Source organism: Pelophylax lessonae, assembly GCF_965119305.1.
Source record: "Pelophylax lessonae genome assembly, chromosome: 3".
NCBI classification, from domain to species: Eukaryota; Metazoa; Chordata; class Amphibia; order Anura; family Ranidae; genus Pelophylax; species Pelophylax lessonae.
The window spans coordinates 204,346,445-204,364,983 of record NC_138770.1 but is presented as its reverse complement, the minus strand read 5'-3'; the positions used below and the strand labels follow the sequence as shown (position 1 = coordinate 204,364,983).

Genomic DNA, 18,539 nt, shown 5'->3' with positions numbered 1-18,539 from the left:
GATGTATACCATCATTTGCTTAGGCAAGAAACCAGGGAGTAACTGAAGAAATGTAGAAAAAAGTTTAAAACAAATATATAGGATATACTTTCCTATATACAGTTGTGCTCATAAGTTTACATACCCTGGCAGAATTTATGATTTCTTGGCCATTTTTCCAAGAATATGAATAATAACACAAACATGTTTCTTTCACTCATGGTTAGTGTTTGGCTGAAGCCATTTATTATCAATCAACTGTATTTACTCCTTTTAAATCATAATGACAACAGAAACCACCCAAATGACCCTGATCAAAAGTTTACATACCCTGGTGATTTTGGGCTGATAACATGCACACAAGCTGACACAAAGGGGTTTGAATGACTATTAAAGGTAACCATCTTCACGTGATCTGTTTGCTTGTAATTAGTGTGTGTGTGTGTATAAGGGCTCTTTCACACATGGAGACCATCGGATGGACTCCGTTTTTCTCAGTGGGGGATCAATCCGCTGATCCCCCACTGAGCAGGAGGATGACAGCTGTGTCTCCGTGCTGTGTGCGGAGACACAGCTGTCAGGTCCCTATGCATCTCTATGGGGGAATCGGATGGGAATGGACCGTCTGTCCGTTCTCATCCAATCCGCTGGAGGGATGGAAAATAGGGTTTCCATCTGTCCAGATTTGACGGATCGGATCGGATGTCAGCGGACTTGTCTCCGCTGACATCCGATGCCCCATAGAGATGCATGGGGTGACCATTCAGATCCACCAAAAAAACTGACAGGCGGATCTGAAAGGGGCCTAAAAGGTCAATGAGTTTCTGGACTTCTGACAGACCCTTGCATCTTTCATCCAGTGCTGCACTGACGTATCTGGATTCTGAGTCATTGGGAAAGCAAAAGAATTGTCAAAGGATCTGTGGGAAAAAGGTAGTTGAATTGTATAAAAACAGGAAAGGGATATAAAAGGATATGTACTATAGGCAGATGTAATCAGCGCAAAGAGCGAGAACCAAAAAATACATAAAATATGCAGCTGGACACAGAAAGGTTAATCACCAAAACTAAAACAACAACATGAATATGTGCAGCGCACTTAACATGAGAACATCAATTTATGCAACATAAATTAATACTGTATCAAAGATAGATGAGCCCAAAAGTCCCTTATAGAGAAGGAGAGCAAATGACAAGTGAGGTGATTAGTCCAGAGTCCACTTCAGGTGATAAACCTTCACCTCTTATCAAGCTACTGCGCTCACCTCAAAATTAGACCTCTGTGTTACCAGCACGTTACTTGTCTTTATATTCAATCAATAAGGAATGGTACTGCAAACTCCCCAGCCAGTAGTCCGCTTCCAACGTATGTAGCCAAGAGACCAGGAGCGACCACAATCCACCAAAGAAACTCCCCAAAGGGAGGTATACACAGGGGACAATGAAAGCAGAAATCTAAGAGTGATACATTGAGTAAAAAACTTCAATTTATTAAGATGTTGCACTTACAGTCAAGATGATTTGATAAAGCAGTTTGAAACAGCCAGTGTCCAGACAGCTTGCTGAGAGATGGCAGTGGGTGACATCAGGCAGGTAGCCCCTCCCCCCATACGCGTTACGTCCTACGGGTCCCCGCTGAAGTCCCGTAGGACGTAAAGCGTATGCTGGGAGGGGCTACCTGCCTGACGTCACCCGCTGCCATCTCTCAGCAAGCGTCTGGACACAGGCTGTTTCAAACTGCTTTATCAAATCATTTTGATTGCACATATTCATGTTGTTATATAAAAAGATATCCAAGGAATTGAAAATGCTAATTTAGCAGTGTTCAAATTCTAATCAAGAAGTGGAAAATGAGGGGTTCTGTTGAAACCAAACCATGGTCAAGTAGACCAACTCAAATTTCAGCCACAACTTATTTGGGATGCAAAGAAAGACCCACAAATAACTTGAGGTGAAATACAGGACTATCTGAAAACATGTGGTGTGGCTGTTTCAAGATGCACAATAAGGAGGCACTTGAAGAAAGATGGGCTGCATGGTCCAGTGGCCAGAAGAAAGCCATTATTACACAAATGCCACAAAGTATCCCGATTACAATACATCAAACAGCACAGAGACAAGCCTCAAACCTTCAAAGTCATTTGGAGAGACAAGACCAAAATTGAGCTTTTTGGCCACAACCAAAAACCCTACATTTGCAGAGGAGTCAACAAGGCCTATGATGAAAGGTACACCATTCCTAATGTGAAACATGGAGGCGGATCTGACAAATGTGTTACGCTTCTCAGGTATCAGGAACGGGTCCTCCTGAAGAGCAAACCACACTAGCAGCACTGATTAGAGTCCTTATATTCTTCAAAGAGAATTCTTAGTCTCTTAAAATTAATATTATTAATGAAGTGCACAGTCTCGGATGAAGCAAAGATCTTATTTATTTCTTTTCACCAGTGTGTTTATTATATCCAAAGCATGCGCCTTCACCACACCTCATGTGCTGCTCCCTAGGTAATGCTCACTCACCGACTAGACTTGAATAATGCACCTTTAAAATATTCCAATTGCTGGTTCCACTGTGTCTCACACCTCCAGGAATCGCAATGTCACCCCTTCCATTTACTCAGTTATCCAACGAGTGAGATCCAGTACTCCAGTATTAGTATACAATATCCAATACAAAGGGGACTCATAGGGCAGTATTGCTTAAAACTGACATTTATTGAATATTCCCTTTATCCCCTCTCACATTACACTCACTCAGTATAAAAATGGAAAAACATGTATATCCATATGAAACAAAATGGTACACTTGTACACGCTGGTATGCTGTTTCGATCTCACCCTCGGCTGCTCTCTGCTCTTTGGAGGTTCCCGGGAAGATAGGTACAGCGTCCTGTTACCACAGTGACTGCGTGCTCACAATCTGACGCGTTTTTGACTCAGGGCATGGGCGCGCAGCATGGTCACTCTTATTTATCTCCCTCCTCTCGGAACGGTTAACCCCTTCACCCGATTCCCGGCTGAACAATCATTACTGACCAGGGATTCTGACAGCTCTGAGGGAGATCATTGATAGTGCAATTCCTCATACCAATCTTAATACCTCTTCTAAAATTCGATCCTTCATAATGCTCAGATCAAATAATATTTTATATTGTGCATTGATCTTAACATTTACCCTATAACCGAATGTTGACAGATTACCCTCAAAGCCATACACTTACATTGATAATACAATTACATCTATTAAAATATACTGCAATAACATCTGCCAGGATTAATTATGCAGTATGAGATAAATTAACTTAATGAAAATACCTTTGTATATATTTATCATAAATATACAGGCTAGCTCATAAAATCATATATGTGATCATAAAACCATCCATTAGGCTAGGGGGCAAAATTAGCGCCCATCGCCACTCCTCTTTTTTGGATAAAGAACCCCCCCATACCAAAAGTTATTATGGGAGAGGCAAAAGTCCAAAACCCTTCCTAGGAACCTCTTCTGAGGGTCTGGGAGGTTCGACCTTTGGCTAAACGCCCAATTTAACTCCAGAAGTGCACCATCATGTTGAATGATCGTATACAACGATGCCACATCTGCTGCGTCAAGAAAAACTTCTCTCGTATTGGGCAATATTATTCCCCTAAGTATCAGTAAGAAATCCTTTGTTTCCCTCAAATAGGACCTGGTTTTCACAACATTTTCTTGAAGGAACGTGTCCAAATATTTGCCTACCCTGGATGATACCGAGTTAATACTATTAACAATAGGTCTCGCTGGAGGGTTTCATTTGTCTTTATGTATCTTGGGCAGGGTATATATGGTCAGCATCCTACTATCGTTTCTCTTTCTTAGCTATTTTTCTCCTACGATACCCGAATTCTATTAAATCATTGAGCTCTCTTCTATATTGCATTGTTGTATCACCACTCAATATCCCATATGTTGTCGTGTCCGACAACATATCTGATAGCTGGGTGTGATAATATTCTTCTATTCAAGAATTACCCCCCCCCCCACCCCCTCTCATGTCAGCAGGACGTATTACCACCTCTTTACGCTTTTCAAGGGCTTCTAGTCCTTGTATGTATCTGGGATTTACATCTTTTTTTTGGGTTTGTTTCCAGATCCCTGATGACCAGCTGCTTGAACACCTCTACATGCTGGTTAGACGGGTGTGGAGTGTTAAATAAAGACTTATTTTTTAACCCACTATCAATTTCCACAATGGAAGTGGATCACTGATGTTTTGGAGATGTGTGAGCTACAAAGGCACAGGAGATTTGGTCAGAATTGATGGCAAGATGAATGCAGTATGTTATCAAAAAATACTGGAGGAAAATTTGAATTCATCAACACAGAAGCTGCGCATGGGATGTACTTGGACATTCCAACATGAGAATGATCCTAAACACAAGGCTAAGTCGACCTGTCATTGGCTACAGCAGAATAAAGTGAAGGTTCTGGAATGGCCATGTCAGTCTCCTGACCTCAATATCATTGAGCTACTCTGGGGAGATCTCAAACGTTCAGTTCAAGCAAGACAACCTAAGAATGTACAGGAACTGGAGGCTTTTTGCCAGGAAAAATGGGCAGCTTTACCATCTGAGAAAATAAAGAGCCTCATCCAGAAATACCACAAAATACTTCAAGCTGTCAGTGATGTTAAAGGGGGCAATACACGGTATTAAGAACTGGGGTATGTAAACTTTTGATCAGGGTCATTTGGGTAGCTTCAGTTGTCATTATGATTTAAAAAGAGTAAACACAGTTGATAGATAATAAATGACTTCAGCTAAACACTAACCATGAGTGAGAAAAGTTTTTGTGGTATCATTCATATTCTCTGAAAAATGGCCAGGAAATAATAAATTCTGCCAGGGTATGTAAACTTATGAGCACAACTGTAAAGTTAGGTCCATATATATTAGGACGCAGGCACAATTTTAGCCTTTTTTTCAGGTATTTACCAAAATAATTAATGGATTAATGGATATGGGCTGAAAGTGCACACTCTTCCGTTTAATTTGAGGGTATGTACATCCGAATAGGAGGAAGGGTTTAGGAATTACAGCTCTTAAGAATAGCCATCCCCCTTTTTCAAGGGACCAAAATTAATTGGACAATTGAATCAAAAGCTGTTTCATGGCCAGGTATAGGCTACTCCTTCGCTATTTCTTGAGTTAATTCTAAGGGTGGTATTTGCATTTGGAATATAATGCTGTGAACCTACATCACGCATTCAAAGGAGCTGTCCATGCAAGTGAAACAGGCAACTGTAAGGCTTTAAAAAACTAAGCAAATCCATCAGAGAGATAGCAGCAACAATAGGAGTGGTCAAATCAACAACTTGGTGCATTCTGAGGAAAGAAGAACGCACTGATGAGCTCAGCAACATAAAAAAGCCTGGACGTCCTCAGAAGACAACAGTGGTGGATGATCGTAGGATCCTATCCATGGCAAAGAAAAACCCATTCACAACATCCAGACAAGGAGGTGGGCGTATCATTGTCAAAGTCTACAATCAAGAGAAGACTTCACAAGAGCAAATACAGAGGGTTCACAACAAGGTGCAAACCATCCATAAACTGAAGAATAGAAAAGCCAGATTACACTATGCCAAAAAAACATCTAAAAAAGCAAGACCAGTTCTGGAAAAGCATTCTTTGGATGGATAAAACTAAAATTATTCTGTACCAGAATGACAGGTAGAAAAAAGTGTGGAGAGGGCTTGGAACAGCTCATGATCCAAAGCACAAGCCATCTGTAAAACATGGTGGAGGCAGTGTGATGGCATGGGCCAGTGGCATTCGGTCATTGGTGTATATTGATGATGTGACAGAAGACAGAAGCAGCTGGATGAATTCTACAGTGTTTAGAGATATACTGTCAGCCCAGATCCAGCCAAATGCAGCAAAGTTGATTGGACGGTGTTTCACAGTACAGATGGACAATGATCCGAAGCACATTGCAAAAGCAACTCAGGAGCTTTTGAAGAAGAAAAAAGTAGAATATTCTGCAATGGCCAAGTCAATCACCTGATCTTAACCCAATTGAGCACGCATTTCACTTGCTGAAGGCAAAACTAAAAGCAGAAAGACCCACAAACAAAGAACAACTGAAGACAGCTGCAGTTAGAGCCTGACAAAGCATTAGAAAAGAGGCGACCCAGTCTTTAGTAAAGTCAATGGGTTCCAGACTTCAGACAGTCATTGCCAGTAGTAAGGGATTCTCAACAAAATATTAAAAAATAACATTTGATTTATGATTATATTAATTTGTCCAATTACATTTTAGCCCCTGAAAATGAGGGGACTGTGTATAAAAATAGTTGCAGTTCCTAAAATTTGTACTTGATATTTATGATCAACCCCTTGAATTAAAGCTGAAAGTCTGCACTTCAAAGTTAATTTGGATTGGTTTGTTCTAATTCTATTCTGGTGGCATATAGAGCCAAAACTATGAAAATTCTGCCTGTGTCCAAATATATATGGACCTAACTGTATTTACTAATGCTAGCAGCATGAGGATTAAACATAATCAATGTAAAGAGTGAAGTTGCACTTTAAGGCAGCCAGGAGTTGCTGTAATGATGTTAAGCAGTAAAAAATACATAATTTATAGAACACTTCAAGTCTCTGTTCTGGTCTGGGCCTAGTGAATGAAGGCACAGATCAGGAGATCCAAGACATTAATAAATTAAAATATGCTATGCTAAAAATATCTGAATGAAAATATTTTTATCACAAGTACCTATATAGTGCCGTCAATTTACACAGTGCTTTACATACATTATACATTCACATCAGTCTGTCCTTACAATCTAAGGTCCCAAACTCGCATTCTAATTTCTTACATACACATAGTAGGGCCAAATAACCTACTAGTATGTTTTTGGAGTGTGGGAGGAAACCCACGCAAGAACAGGGAGGACATGCAAATTCCAGGCAGGTAGCGCCGTGGTTAGGATTTGAACCGACGAACCTAGTGCTGCTAGGCGGAAGTGCTACCCACGTTTGATCTCTGAAAACTGTGCCCATAAAAAAGGCGGCAGAAGGCTTGTCACCAGTATTGCCTGTGGTCTGGCTTTAGAAAATCATTCCCCTCTGCTGATTTACTGTACCTTGTTCTGTACTGTGTTGTGTTGCTGTGTGCAGGTGGCCATCTTGGTAGAGGCAGGAGCTTGTTTCTTCATGTCAGAGCCTCCAGTAAGAAGAAAAGTGAGCAGCGCGATAGTGACATTGCCAATTCTATGGAAATTAGCAGTCAGGAGCAGCAATGGGTAAAGCGGACCATACACTGTTATTTTTTTTTAGTTTAATTCACCAGGGCATTGAATTCTGACAATGACCGGGACACAACATTTTGCTATGCTTCGTATTCTGTACTGCACATCAGCTGCACTTGCATCACAAAGAAAGGTAAAACTAACAGTTTATATTAGAATATCTCTATTAAATCCCTAAATAGCAAAAAATCCCAACAGGGGCTTTAATCTTTTCCCACTCTATAGAAAATGTAAAAAAGTGTTTGGCTAGACATCCAATTTACAGTATTTCCAAAGGTTGTAATTTAAAAAAACAAACAAATAAACAAACATGATATACTTACTTACCAGCTAAGTGCAGAGCAGCCCTGATCCTCTTCTTTTTGGGTCCCCCGTCAGTGGTACTGACTTCTCCCTTCTGCCGAGTGACCCCCACAAGAGCAGCTCAGCCTCCCCATTCTCTCCTTTTTGGCTCACTTGCTGTGATTGACAGCAGCAGGAGCCAATGAGGAGAGACACGGGAGAGCTGCTGCTCTCATGCACAATGCTGGATTGAGATGGGGCTCAGGTAAGCGAAAAGGAGGGACTGGGGTGGGGGGAAGGTGCACTCTTGACTTTAGAACCACTTTAAATCATTATTCATTTTATTGTAACATTGTCTCCATTAGATCAGGGTTTTTTTTAACCACTTCAGCTCCGGAAGGTTTTAATCTCTTCATAACCAGCCATATTTTGCTACATGGCACTGGCGTTACTTTAACTGACAATTGCACGGTCATGCAATGCTGTACCCAAACAAAATTAATATAATTTTGTTTCACACAAACAAACCTTTCTTTTGGCGGTATTTGATTACCTCTAGGGTTATTTTTTATTATTTAACTGAAAAAAGACCAACAATTTAAAAAAAAACAATAATTTTTACTGTCTTCTATAAAACATTGCCCATTAAAAAAAAAAAAAAAAAAAAAAAAAAAAAAAATCAAATCTCTTAATACATTTTGGCCAAAAAAATATATATATCCCAAAAAGTGTATATTAATTGGTTTGTGTGAAAGTTATAGCATCTACAAACTATGGGATATATACTGGAATTTTTATGTTTTTTTTTTTTTAATATACTAGTCATGGTGGCGATCAGCGACATATAACGTGACTGCGATAGTGCAGAGGGCAATCTGACTCTGACGCTGGGAGGAATTGACTAACTGCCACTGACATCACCAGTGACAATATTACAGTAATCAGTTCTAATAATATGCACTGTCCCTGTACTGACCCTGGGCAGGAAGGAGTTAACATCTAGGATGATCAAGAGGTTAAAAAGTGTTTGTGTGTGTACTGTGTGCTGATTTTACTAGGGATCTAGTTGTTTTCATTCCCTTCTCAGCAGGGAAGAGACCCCTCATCACTGAATACAGCTCTGTGTTGTTTACATTCTGTATGTGCACAGTGGCCCCCCCATGTAGAAGTAAATCTACAGGAGGTGGTCATTAATGGTTATAATGCATGTCTATAATCCGGACATTGTATATAGTAAATTAGATAAAGACGCTCGCCTGCTCCTGAATTCATGTATATTTTGCCACTTAATGTATTTTAAATATCTCTGTAGTATCAGAATGAGGTCTTACCTTCTGCAGCCTTGATATGGTATCCTTTCTCTGTGCTGGGACACACAGCCAATAACTGCATTATCCGGTCCAGCAGGCCATGTATCACCTCAAAGCCAGGGTTCTTATTGTAGTACACAGCACATAGGTGTCGGTGATTCCGGGCTCCAACATCTAGATGAAAACATTCCATAATGAGTGCTTATTTGGCTCTTTTTTACTATATATGTATGTACAGTGCATTCATAAAGTACTCAAACCCCTTCACTTTTTCAAATTTGTTATGTTGCAGCCTGATACCAGTTGTTTTAATTCGTGTTTTTTTTCTCATTAATCTACACTCGGTACCCCATAATGACCAAGTGAATATAGAATTTTAGAAAGGTCTGTGAATTTAATAAAGATAAAAAAATTAAATATCACATCTACTTAAAGTGGTTGTAAAGGCAAGTTTTTTCATCTTAATGCATTCTTTGCATTAGGATAAAAAACCTTCTGTGTGCAGCAGCCCCCCTCAGCCCCCCCTAATATTTACCCGAGACCCATGTCGATCCAACAATGTGCACGAGTGCCTCGGCCATCCGGAACTCTCCCATTCTGATTGGCTAAAACACTCAAAGTCAGTTAGCCAATAAGAAGAGAGAGGGGGGCAAGGCTGAACCACAGCTCCATGTCTGAATGGACACACCGAGCTGCGGCTCCACTCGGGTGCCCTCATAGCAAGCTGCTTGCTGTGAGGGCACTCAGCAGGAGGGAGGTACCAGGAGAGCTGGTGAGGGACCCAAGAAGAGGAGGATCTGGGCTGCTGTAAATATACCATGTTTGGTATTTTTTAAAGAAAAAAAAAAAACAAGACTTTAGTAATCAGACATTTAGATTTGAAGCCAAACAGTTCAATCTTGGTTTCATCAAACCAGAGAATCTTGTTCCTTACAATCAGAGTCCTTCAGGTGCTTTTTAGCAAACTTCCAAGCGGGCTGTCATGTGTTTTGCACTGAGGAAAGGCTTGCATCTAACCAGTCTGCCATAAAGCCCAGATCGGTGGAGGGCTGCAGTGATATTTGTTCTTCTGGAACTTTGTCCCATTTCCACACAGGATCTCTGAAGCTCAGTCAGAGTGACCATCAGTTTCTTGGTAACCTCCCTAAATAAGGCCCTTCTCCTCCCTGATTGCTCAGTTTGGCTGGGTGACCAGCTATTGGAGGAGTCCTGGTTGTGCCAAACTTCTTCCATTTGAGAATTATGGAGGCCACTGTGCTCTTGGAAACCAGTGCAGTAGAAATGTTTTAGTAGCCTTCCCCAGATCTGTACATTGTAATAATCCTGTCTCTGAGCTCTGCAGACAGTTCCGGCTTCTTCTCGGATACACCATGCATTGTCAGCTGTGAGGCCTCTTATGGAGAGGCGTGTGCCTTTCTCAATCATGTATAATCAATTTAATTTACCACAGGTGGACTCCAATCAAGGTGTACAAGCATCTCAGCAATAGACAAGAGAAATGGGAAGCACCGGAGCTAAATTTCAACTGTTGTTGCAAAGGGTCTGAACACTAATGCCAATGTAATATTTCAGTTTTTCCTTTTTAATACATTCATACATTTCTAAGATTCTGTTTTTACTTTGTCATTATGGGGTACTGAGTATAAGTAAATTATAAAAAAAATAAATTGAAACAACTGTAGTATCAGGCTGCAACATAACAAAATTGAAGAAAGGTGAAGGTGGTCTAAATACTTTATGAATGCACTGTATATATCAGGGGTCTTCAAACTATGGCCCCCCAGTTGTTCGGGAACTACAATTCCCATCATGCCTAGTCATGTCTGTAAAGGTCAGAGTTTTACAATGCCTCATGGGATGTGTAGTTCCGCAACAGCTGGAGGGCCGTAGTTTGAGGATCCCTGGTATATATCATTGTAGATGCTTGTACCAAAATATCATAATTAAATCGGAGTTCCGGCCTCGAAAACAACTTTGCACCATCCACTTGCTTTTTTTTACCTGAAAAAATTGGATAGTTTAAATTTTTTTTTTTCGATTTACTTACCCTGTTTTTAAAGAAAATATACTTCCTCTTCCTTCCTCTTCCTCCCTCTGCGGTGCGGCCCGCGCCGTTTCTTCATGCTTGCATTGACGCCTGGGAGATGAACGTCATCGCTCCCAGGAGTCAATGCGCCTGCACCGCCCATGCTCGTCACTTCCGGTGCAGGCGCGTCATTCCCTGCTAAACAGCCTCTGAGCAGAAGTGACGAGCAGGGCATTCTGGGACTCTAACGTCACCAAAGAGGATGCTCCAGCTGCCCACACCTGAGATGGCAGCACTGGACAAGACATTTTCAAGGTAAGTATTTCTTCTAAAGGGTAGGTGAAACAGGGGACAGTTCAGAGGCTATTGTAGCCCTGACTGTCCCGGGGGTTTTAGCTAAAAAATGTTATTCAGGGTGGAACTCCGTTTTTATAATGTTAGCAGTTTAATTGTGGGCTCAAACAAATTACTGAGACTATACTTTAAGGATAATTTCCTCTATAGCAAAGTATTAATTTCCTACGGAAAAGATACTATGATTCGAAAAGAAATATACATTTTACCACAGTTTTCATAAATCAATTGCTTAGTAACTGTGGTCGCAGACATCAGGCATTGACTGGACTGACTGAAGTTTCAGCCTCCTGACAACCACAAAGCCATTCTGCATGCGTGTGCAGGTCCATGCACTATACTGCACTGCTAGTGTTATCAAAAAGTCAAAGAAGGTATCTGTACATCTCAATCAATTATGAGTTCATTCCAAATAATGATCTAGGTGGAGCCTGCTGTTCTGAGTGATCTCCTGACTTTGACACCCAACAGCAAGATCTCCCTACCATAATTTGCTACTCTGTTCCTGTTCAGCCTAAAGTTAAATGTTTCCACCCATCTTTCGATGCTCCAGCTCCTCCTATTGAATTTTCCATAATATAAAATATTTAATTCTCCAGTATCTACTAAGGAAATAACAATTTTAGATGGGCTAGCCCTTTGCTCTCTAACATTTGGTTTTATCATTGGCTTCTATTTCAGTCTATAGGGGAACATGTGTTCACCATTTCTCTTTACAGATTGGTACTGACGAGTATGTACTGGAAAGCACAGGTTCCTTTTTACATTGTGGTTTTAGGACACATACTATGTGTATTACAATGTGTATCACAGTTATCAACAGAATTTGTTTCTCCAGGGAAGAGGATTTTCACTGCATTTAAGCAAAAAGCAATTTAATGAATTTATTTTATTAAAAGCACCCCCCCCCCACCCCAGCAATCCATTTATCCATGTCCTAATGCTTTTGTTAGTTGAGAAATCACTTTAACACCAACCCCCCCCCCCCCCCAGCATTTATAGCCACAACCATCCTGAATAAGGGCAGATGATTTATGTGGCATTTACTTCCTGGAATCCATCTGCCCTTAGCTCAAGACTCCTGGAATGTATACCACCATTAGTGAATATGATATACTTTCCTATCTATTTACTAATAATAGCAGCCTAAGGATTAAAAATAGTCATTTGATTGGGAAAGTGAAGTTCCACTTTAAGTTATTATTCCCAAAGTTAAAGTGACACTAAACTCTGGTTGTAGAAAGGAATGCTATTCGAGTATGTATTCCTAACTTAAATTAAAAAAAATCAACAACACTTCTTTTGCCCTTAGTTCCCCCTTCAGAATTTTTTTTTTTTGCAGCTGTGATCCAACTTCCTGTTAGAGGGTGGCCATGTTCATTCTGTATGGTCCCACTGTATGTAGGAGCACAGCCGCCTACTCAAGCCTGCTCCTGAGATGGAATTGAGACTAGAGCAGTGACGGCGAACCTTGGCACCGCAGATGTTTTGGAACTACATTTCCCATGATTATCATGCACTCTGCTGTGAAGTTGAGTATCATGGGAAATGTAAATCCAAAACATCTAGGGTGCCAAGGTTTGCCATTACTGGACTAGGGGATTTGATATGTGCATAGAGCAGTGCACATAACTGCAATGAACGTGCACTGCTCATTCCAAACAAACAGAGTGGAGAAAAAGGAGTGGTTTGGGAGCTCACAGAGGATGTTGCAAGAATGCAGAAAAGCACAGTAAGAAACAATTTAAAGAAAAATAGATTACAGGGCCACTATATAAATGACGTGTATGGATTATTTTTGTAGAATAAGAATATAATTTAGTGTCACTTTAAAGTGGTAGTAAGCGCTTGTTTTTTATTTTTACCTACAGGTAGGCTTATAATAAAGCTTACCTTTAGATAAAAGGAGTATCTCCTAAACGTGCACCATTTAGGAGATATTCTAGTGAGCAGCAGCCATAGAAAAAAATGCAGTTGTTGCTTTATCTGGTGATGATCCCCCTCATCAGACACCCATTATGTAACAGATCTCGGAAAAGTTGATTAACCATGTTCCATATTTCCAGCCGATTGCCACTGATTAGAAATAACCTGGCAGAGGAGTGTGCCCAAATTCCATACATCATCACCACCATATATCTGACCAGTCTTTAACATCTATGGATACCTTTACACCCAGTTCAATGTATATGTGGATTATAAAGCATAACTGAACATGTAAAGGATATATATATATATATATATATATATATAAAGGCTTGACAAGTGGTTACCAGTGAGATGAAGACAAAGAGAAGAGGATTATACGAGAATGGCATAAACGGTAGACAAACAAGATAAGGAAAATCACAAATGAGCTGCAGACTTGGTCTTTGTAGAAGTAAGGAAAGAAATTGGTAACAGACCAGAGAAAGCCGCAACCCAGCTGTACATTGTCAAGCTTCAAAAGGTCTGTATCTCAAGCGTACCCAACATGTCCGGAGTATGGGGGCCCAGAGCGCTTCTTATGTTCATGCAGCAAGACGTGCACTTCAGTGAACTATTCATACACTCTGCATGTATGCATACAAAGGGGCTGATTTACAAAGACTGGTGCAGAAAATGCTGGAGCCATATAGCAGCTGCCCAAGGGAACTCAGGGCTTCGCTTTTAAATGAAGGATTCGGATTCATTTCTGAATAATAACTCATACCAACCAAGGGAAAACATGTTATTTAAGATTTAAGTAAAAGAACAACAATTGCTATAGAGAGAACTGAATCAGTCTGGTTTTTAAGAATATGACTTTAGTAAACTAAAATGTGACTGGTTGCTGTGGGCTGCTTCACCTTGGATATAATCAATACTCTCTGCAAGCTTCCAAGACCAGTCCAAGCCTCTATGAATAGGATTCATCTTATGTTATGTTTCCCTCTGGTGGTGAACAGTAAAAAGCTCAGGAACTTTTACCATGACCAATGGGGTCACCCTATTTATTCCATTGTGTTTAGGCTCACTATAGCACGCTTAAAAACTGCACCAAAAGCAAGTTAATGGTGCATGAAGGAACTTTGAAAAGGCATGTAGGCTGTTCAATCATATGCAGCTGCACAACCACTTCCTTTTTACCTTTCCCCCTTGGAAAATAACACAGAAAATGTTTGTGATATGTACTTCAACTCATCTAAAACACATGGATTTCAGTGCACAACATTAAATAGGCCTCAGGGAATGTTAAGGAGAACATCTATTTCAGTATTTTCATCCAAAAAGAAAATTAAAATTTGAAGTAGTGACAGAAAGCAAGACTATTTATAAGATAATGAGACAGTCTTTAAGTATGCATAAATTAACAAAAAGCAAAGTCAAGTAAGACAACAATGCCACGGAGGGTGCTGCCCTCTCCCTGTCATTATGGGAATAGCAGAAAAATAAAAGGAGCAAATTCAGCAAAATGAATCTGGAGACCTTTTAATCAATTTGGTTGTTTTCCATTTTCACAAATATCAGCCCACAGGCAACTGTCCCCGCTGTAGGATTTCTTTTATTTTTAGAAAACAAAAGTAAAGAGACTTTTATGTGGAGAGGGAGAAAGAGTAAAGAAAAATAAAGACTAAACACACAAAGTCCTGGTCCTAGTTCAGTTTTTGTTTTTTAAATGTCACATTTACTTTCCTAACTATATAGAAATGTGGTAGGAAATTGTGCATTGGAATGTACTGCTGTGTATATTTCAATCAGCACTATAGGAAAGGAAATTTTAGAAAATGTCAACTGAGGACACTAGCAGAGATGATAGTTATTTTGTATGCATAAAATGAAAGTATTACTATGGAAAAACTTTTTTTTTTTCATTTTGGCTAGAGTAAGGGGGAGACATAACCCCTGTCAGATTTTATAATGCTATCTCTGTTTCATTGCAAAGATTTCCCTTCACTTCCTGTTCCATAGCCAAACAGGAAGTGATAGAAAATCCCTACAAGTTAAGTGAATGTCTTGGGGACACCAGAGCTAGTGTCCCCATGGGAAGAGTTCCCCTCTATTGCTTTTCAGGGGACAACCCAAAATTTGGGATTTTCTTTTACTTTCACTTTCAGTAATAATGGTAAATAGGACAAATAGAGAGGGTGAATCTCCCTAACAGAGTCACAGACAGCAATAAAAACTGGCAGGTGTTCTATTCCCTCTCCACTCTATCCAAAACCAAAAAAAAAAGTTTTGCCTTTAGTTATACTTTAAAAATGCAAATGTTGCAGAAAAAAGTTGGGAGCTAAACACAGCAGATTCAAAAGAAACTGCTTTATCTTGTGACTCTTGCAATGGGGATATGCAGGGCTAGATTACCCACGTGGTACTTGTGGTCAGTATCATGGACAACCCAGCTTTAAAGTTTCACTAAGCTCACATCATAAAACACTATCAATAAACACTAGATTACATGCTATTCTTACTCAGTCACTATGAGATTTGCTTTTTTGTACTCTTCAAAAAAACCTGGTTGATGCTGCTGTTCTCTCTCTCTCCACCTTCTGTCCAAATGCCCAATTTAGCTAGGGATTTTGCAGAACAGTGTTGGCAGCGCTGCACATGCTCGGTTTTCAGTTTGGGTCACACATGTGGGCATATACACAGTGGTAAATGACAGCCTACTCCTTCCTTCCTCCTCAATGCCCACTATTAGATGTAGATTGATGGTGATGTCACCTCCCTCTTATTGTAAGACGCAGGCTGGAGGGACATGACACAGCCTATGACTGGCAGAAATCCGCCTACACCACAGACAGTCTAGCAAAGAGCTGGGTCATGTGACAGCTGTATATCAATTCGGAAAAAGGTACTTAAAATGTCAAATTAAAATAATTACAGTGCCCTCATCCACACACGGAAGGAGGACAGTGTAAATTAAACAGTGTGTGGTTAGTATCACTTTAACCATCTGCCCTTACTCTTTTTGCCTGTCATTTTGAGGTAAAAATCCAGCATTGGAGGATTCAGGGTTGCTAACTGGCTATCTGTAGCTCAGGTAACTTTCTCTGAAGGGCTTGTTTACATGTGCCCATTACTGCAACGCACCATACACACCTCCACAACGCAGCTGTGTTGCAAAAATATGGGATTTTTGACTTACCATAACAACATCCATTTTTCTAAAGTTCATTGACGGACACAGCTCCTGATCTTCATAACTATTGGGTTATACTGTCCCCTACAGCAGTAGGTCATTAGGCAGAAAAAGAATCTGGCAAGGCCTATGGGCAGTCCCAGGGGGTATACTCCCTCTCCCTGCTATAGGTACACAGTCAATGAACATCAGAAAAATGTATTTTACGGTAAGTCAAAAATCCCATTTTCTCTTTCGTTCATTGATGGACACAACTCCTGATCTTCATAACCATTGGCACGTCCCAAAGCAATGTTAAACATGAGAGGTGGGAACAGAAAAAAAAAATCCTCAGGCTAAACAGAAGCCAACTAGGCAACAGGAGCTCAGCCAAAACAACTGGAGCCCACCTGAAAAAAAACAACACACCCTCGAAGAGGATCAGGTCCTCACAACAGCAGCCTGCAAAACCTTGCAGCCAAATAAGGCATCCACAGATGCCGACACATCCACTTTATAAAATTTTGTGAAAGTGTGCACCGACGGCCAAATGGTTGCCCTGCAAACCTGCGTCACTGATGACGGAAAGCCCAGGAGGCAATAAGCGCCCAAGTAGAGTGAGCCTTAACAGGGAAAGGAGGAACCTAAGTCTTGATGGAATAGGCCTGAATCACTGTCTGCCTGATCCATCTGGAAATGGTCACAGAGGAAGCGGACAACCTTTTACGAGGCCCATCTGTGAGCACAAAGAGTCTGACTTCCTGAAAGACTCTGTAGCTGCCAGGTACACCCTAATTGCCCGGACCACATCCAAGGCATGCAAGGCAATTTCCTTTAGGCCTGGGACACAGGGAAGGCAACGCAATGTCTTCATTCAAATGAAAATCAAAGACAACCTTTTGAAGGAACGACGGACAGGGGTGAAGAACCACCTTATCTCTATGAATCACTAGGTAAGGTGAACGATGGGATAACGCCGCCAGTTGTGACACCCTGCGCGCAAAGGTGATAGCCACCAAAAAGACCACCTTCTGGGACAGCGTAAACAGGGGAATTTCCCAAAGATTCTCAAAGGGAGGCTTCTGGAGGACCGTAAGCACCAAATTGAGGTCCCAAGGCAGAAACAGAGCCTGCACTGGAGGAACCAAATGTTGGACACCCTGAAGAAAGGTATGCACCAGGGAGTGAAGGGCCAAAGGTCGTTGTAAGAAGACCACCAAAGCCGACACCAGGCCATTGATGGTACTCAAGGTCAATTTCTGTTCAAACCCCCCCCCCCCCATTGAAGGAAAGTCAAGATCCGAGCCACCGAAAAGGAGCGAAGATGAACCTCGAGAGACTTACACCACACAATGTACGTCTTCCACGTACGATGGTAAATTCTCCTAGAAGTAGATTTCCTAACTTTTAACAGTGTAGGAATCACCGACTCAGATGAACCTCTATCCTTTCAGCACTTGGTGTTTAACAGCCAAACCGTCAAAGTCAGGGACTGTAAATCAGGATGGAAGATCGGTCCTTGGGACAGCAGATTCTGCCTGAGAGGAAGCTTCCAACGAACGTCGGCGACCAGCCACACCAGATCGGTGTACCTAGCTCGGCGAGGCCAGTCCAGAGCCACTAAAATGACCGTAATCCCTTCTGCCTCGATCCTGTGTAGAAGTCTTGGCAGAAGCATGAGAGGAGGGAAGGCATATCAGACGATACTGACACCACGGGGCCACCTGCGCGTCTGTGGCGTCCGCCAGAGGATCCCTTGACTGAGCCACAAACCTCTGCACCTTTCAGTTGACGCAGAGAAGCCAACAGATCCACCTTGAGGATGCCCCACCGGAGAAACAACTGATGAAACATCTCCAGATGAAGGGACCACTCCCCTTGGTCTAACACCTGCCGACTGAGGTAATCCACCCGCCAGTTTTCCACCCCAGGAATATGTACAGCAGAGAAGGCTGGAATTAACCATTCTGCCCACCTTAGAATGCTGGCTACCTCCAGAGCCGCCAGGACACTTCTTGTGCCCCCTTGGTGATTCACATAAGCCACGGCCATGGAATTGTCCTATTAAATGCACACTGGACAACCCTGAAGACGATCTGTCTATTAGTCCAGACACAGTCTGATCGCTCTGAGTTCCAAGACATTGATCGGTAGTCTGGACTTCCAGCGTTCAGATCCCCTGAGCAGAATGCTTGCCGAGGAAGCCTTCCCAGCCG

General features: G+C 41.4%; 1 protein-coding gene across 1 annotated transcript in view; it reads right to left on the bottom strand.

Moving 5' to 3' along the window:
* The window catches only part of FARSB (phenylalanyl-tRNA synthetase subunit beta), a 119,309-nt gene that overhangs the window by 41,663 nt on the left and 59,107 nt on the right, over window positions 1-18,539 (bottom strand). The window contains exon 16 of the mRNA XM_082249395.1: window positions 8,885-9,037. Coding sequence (XP_082105521.1) covers window positions 8,885-9,037 — 153 coding nt within the window. The remainder of the gene's footprint in view (window positions 1-8,884; window positions 9,038-18,539) is intronic.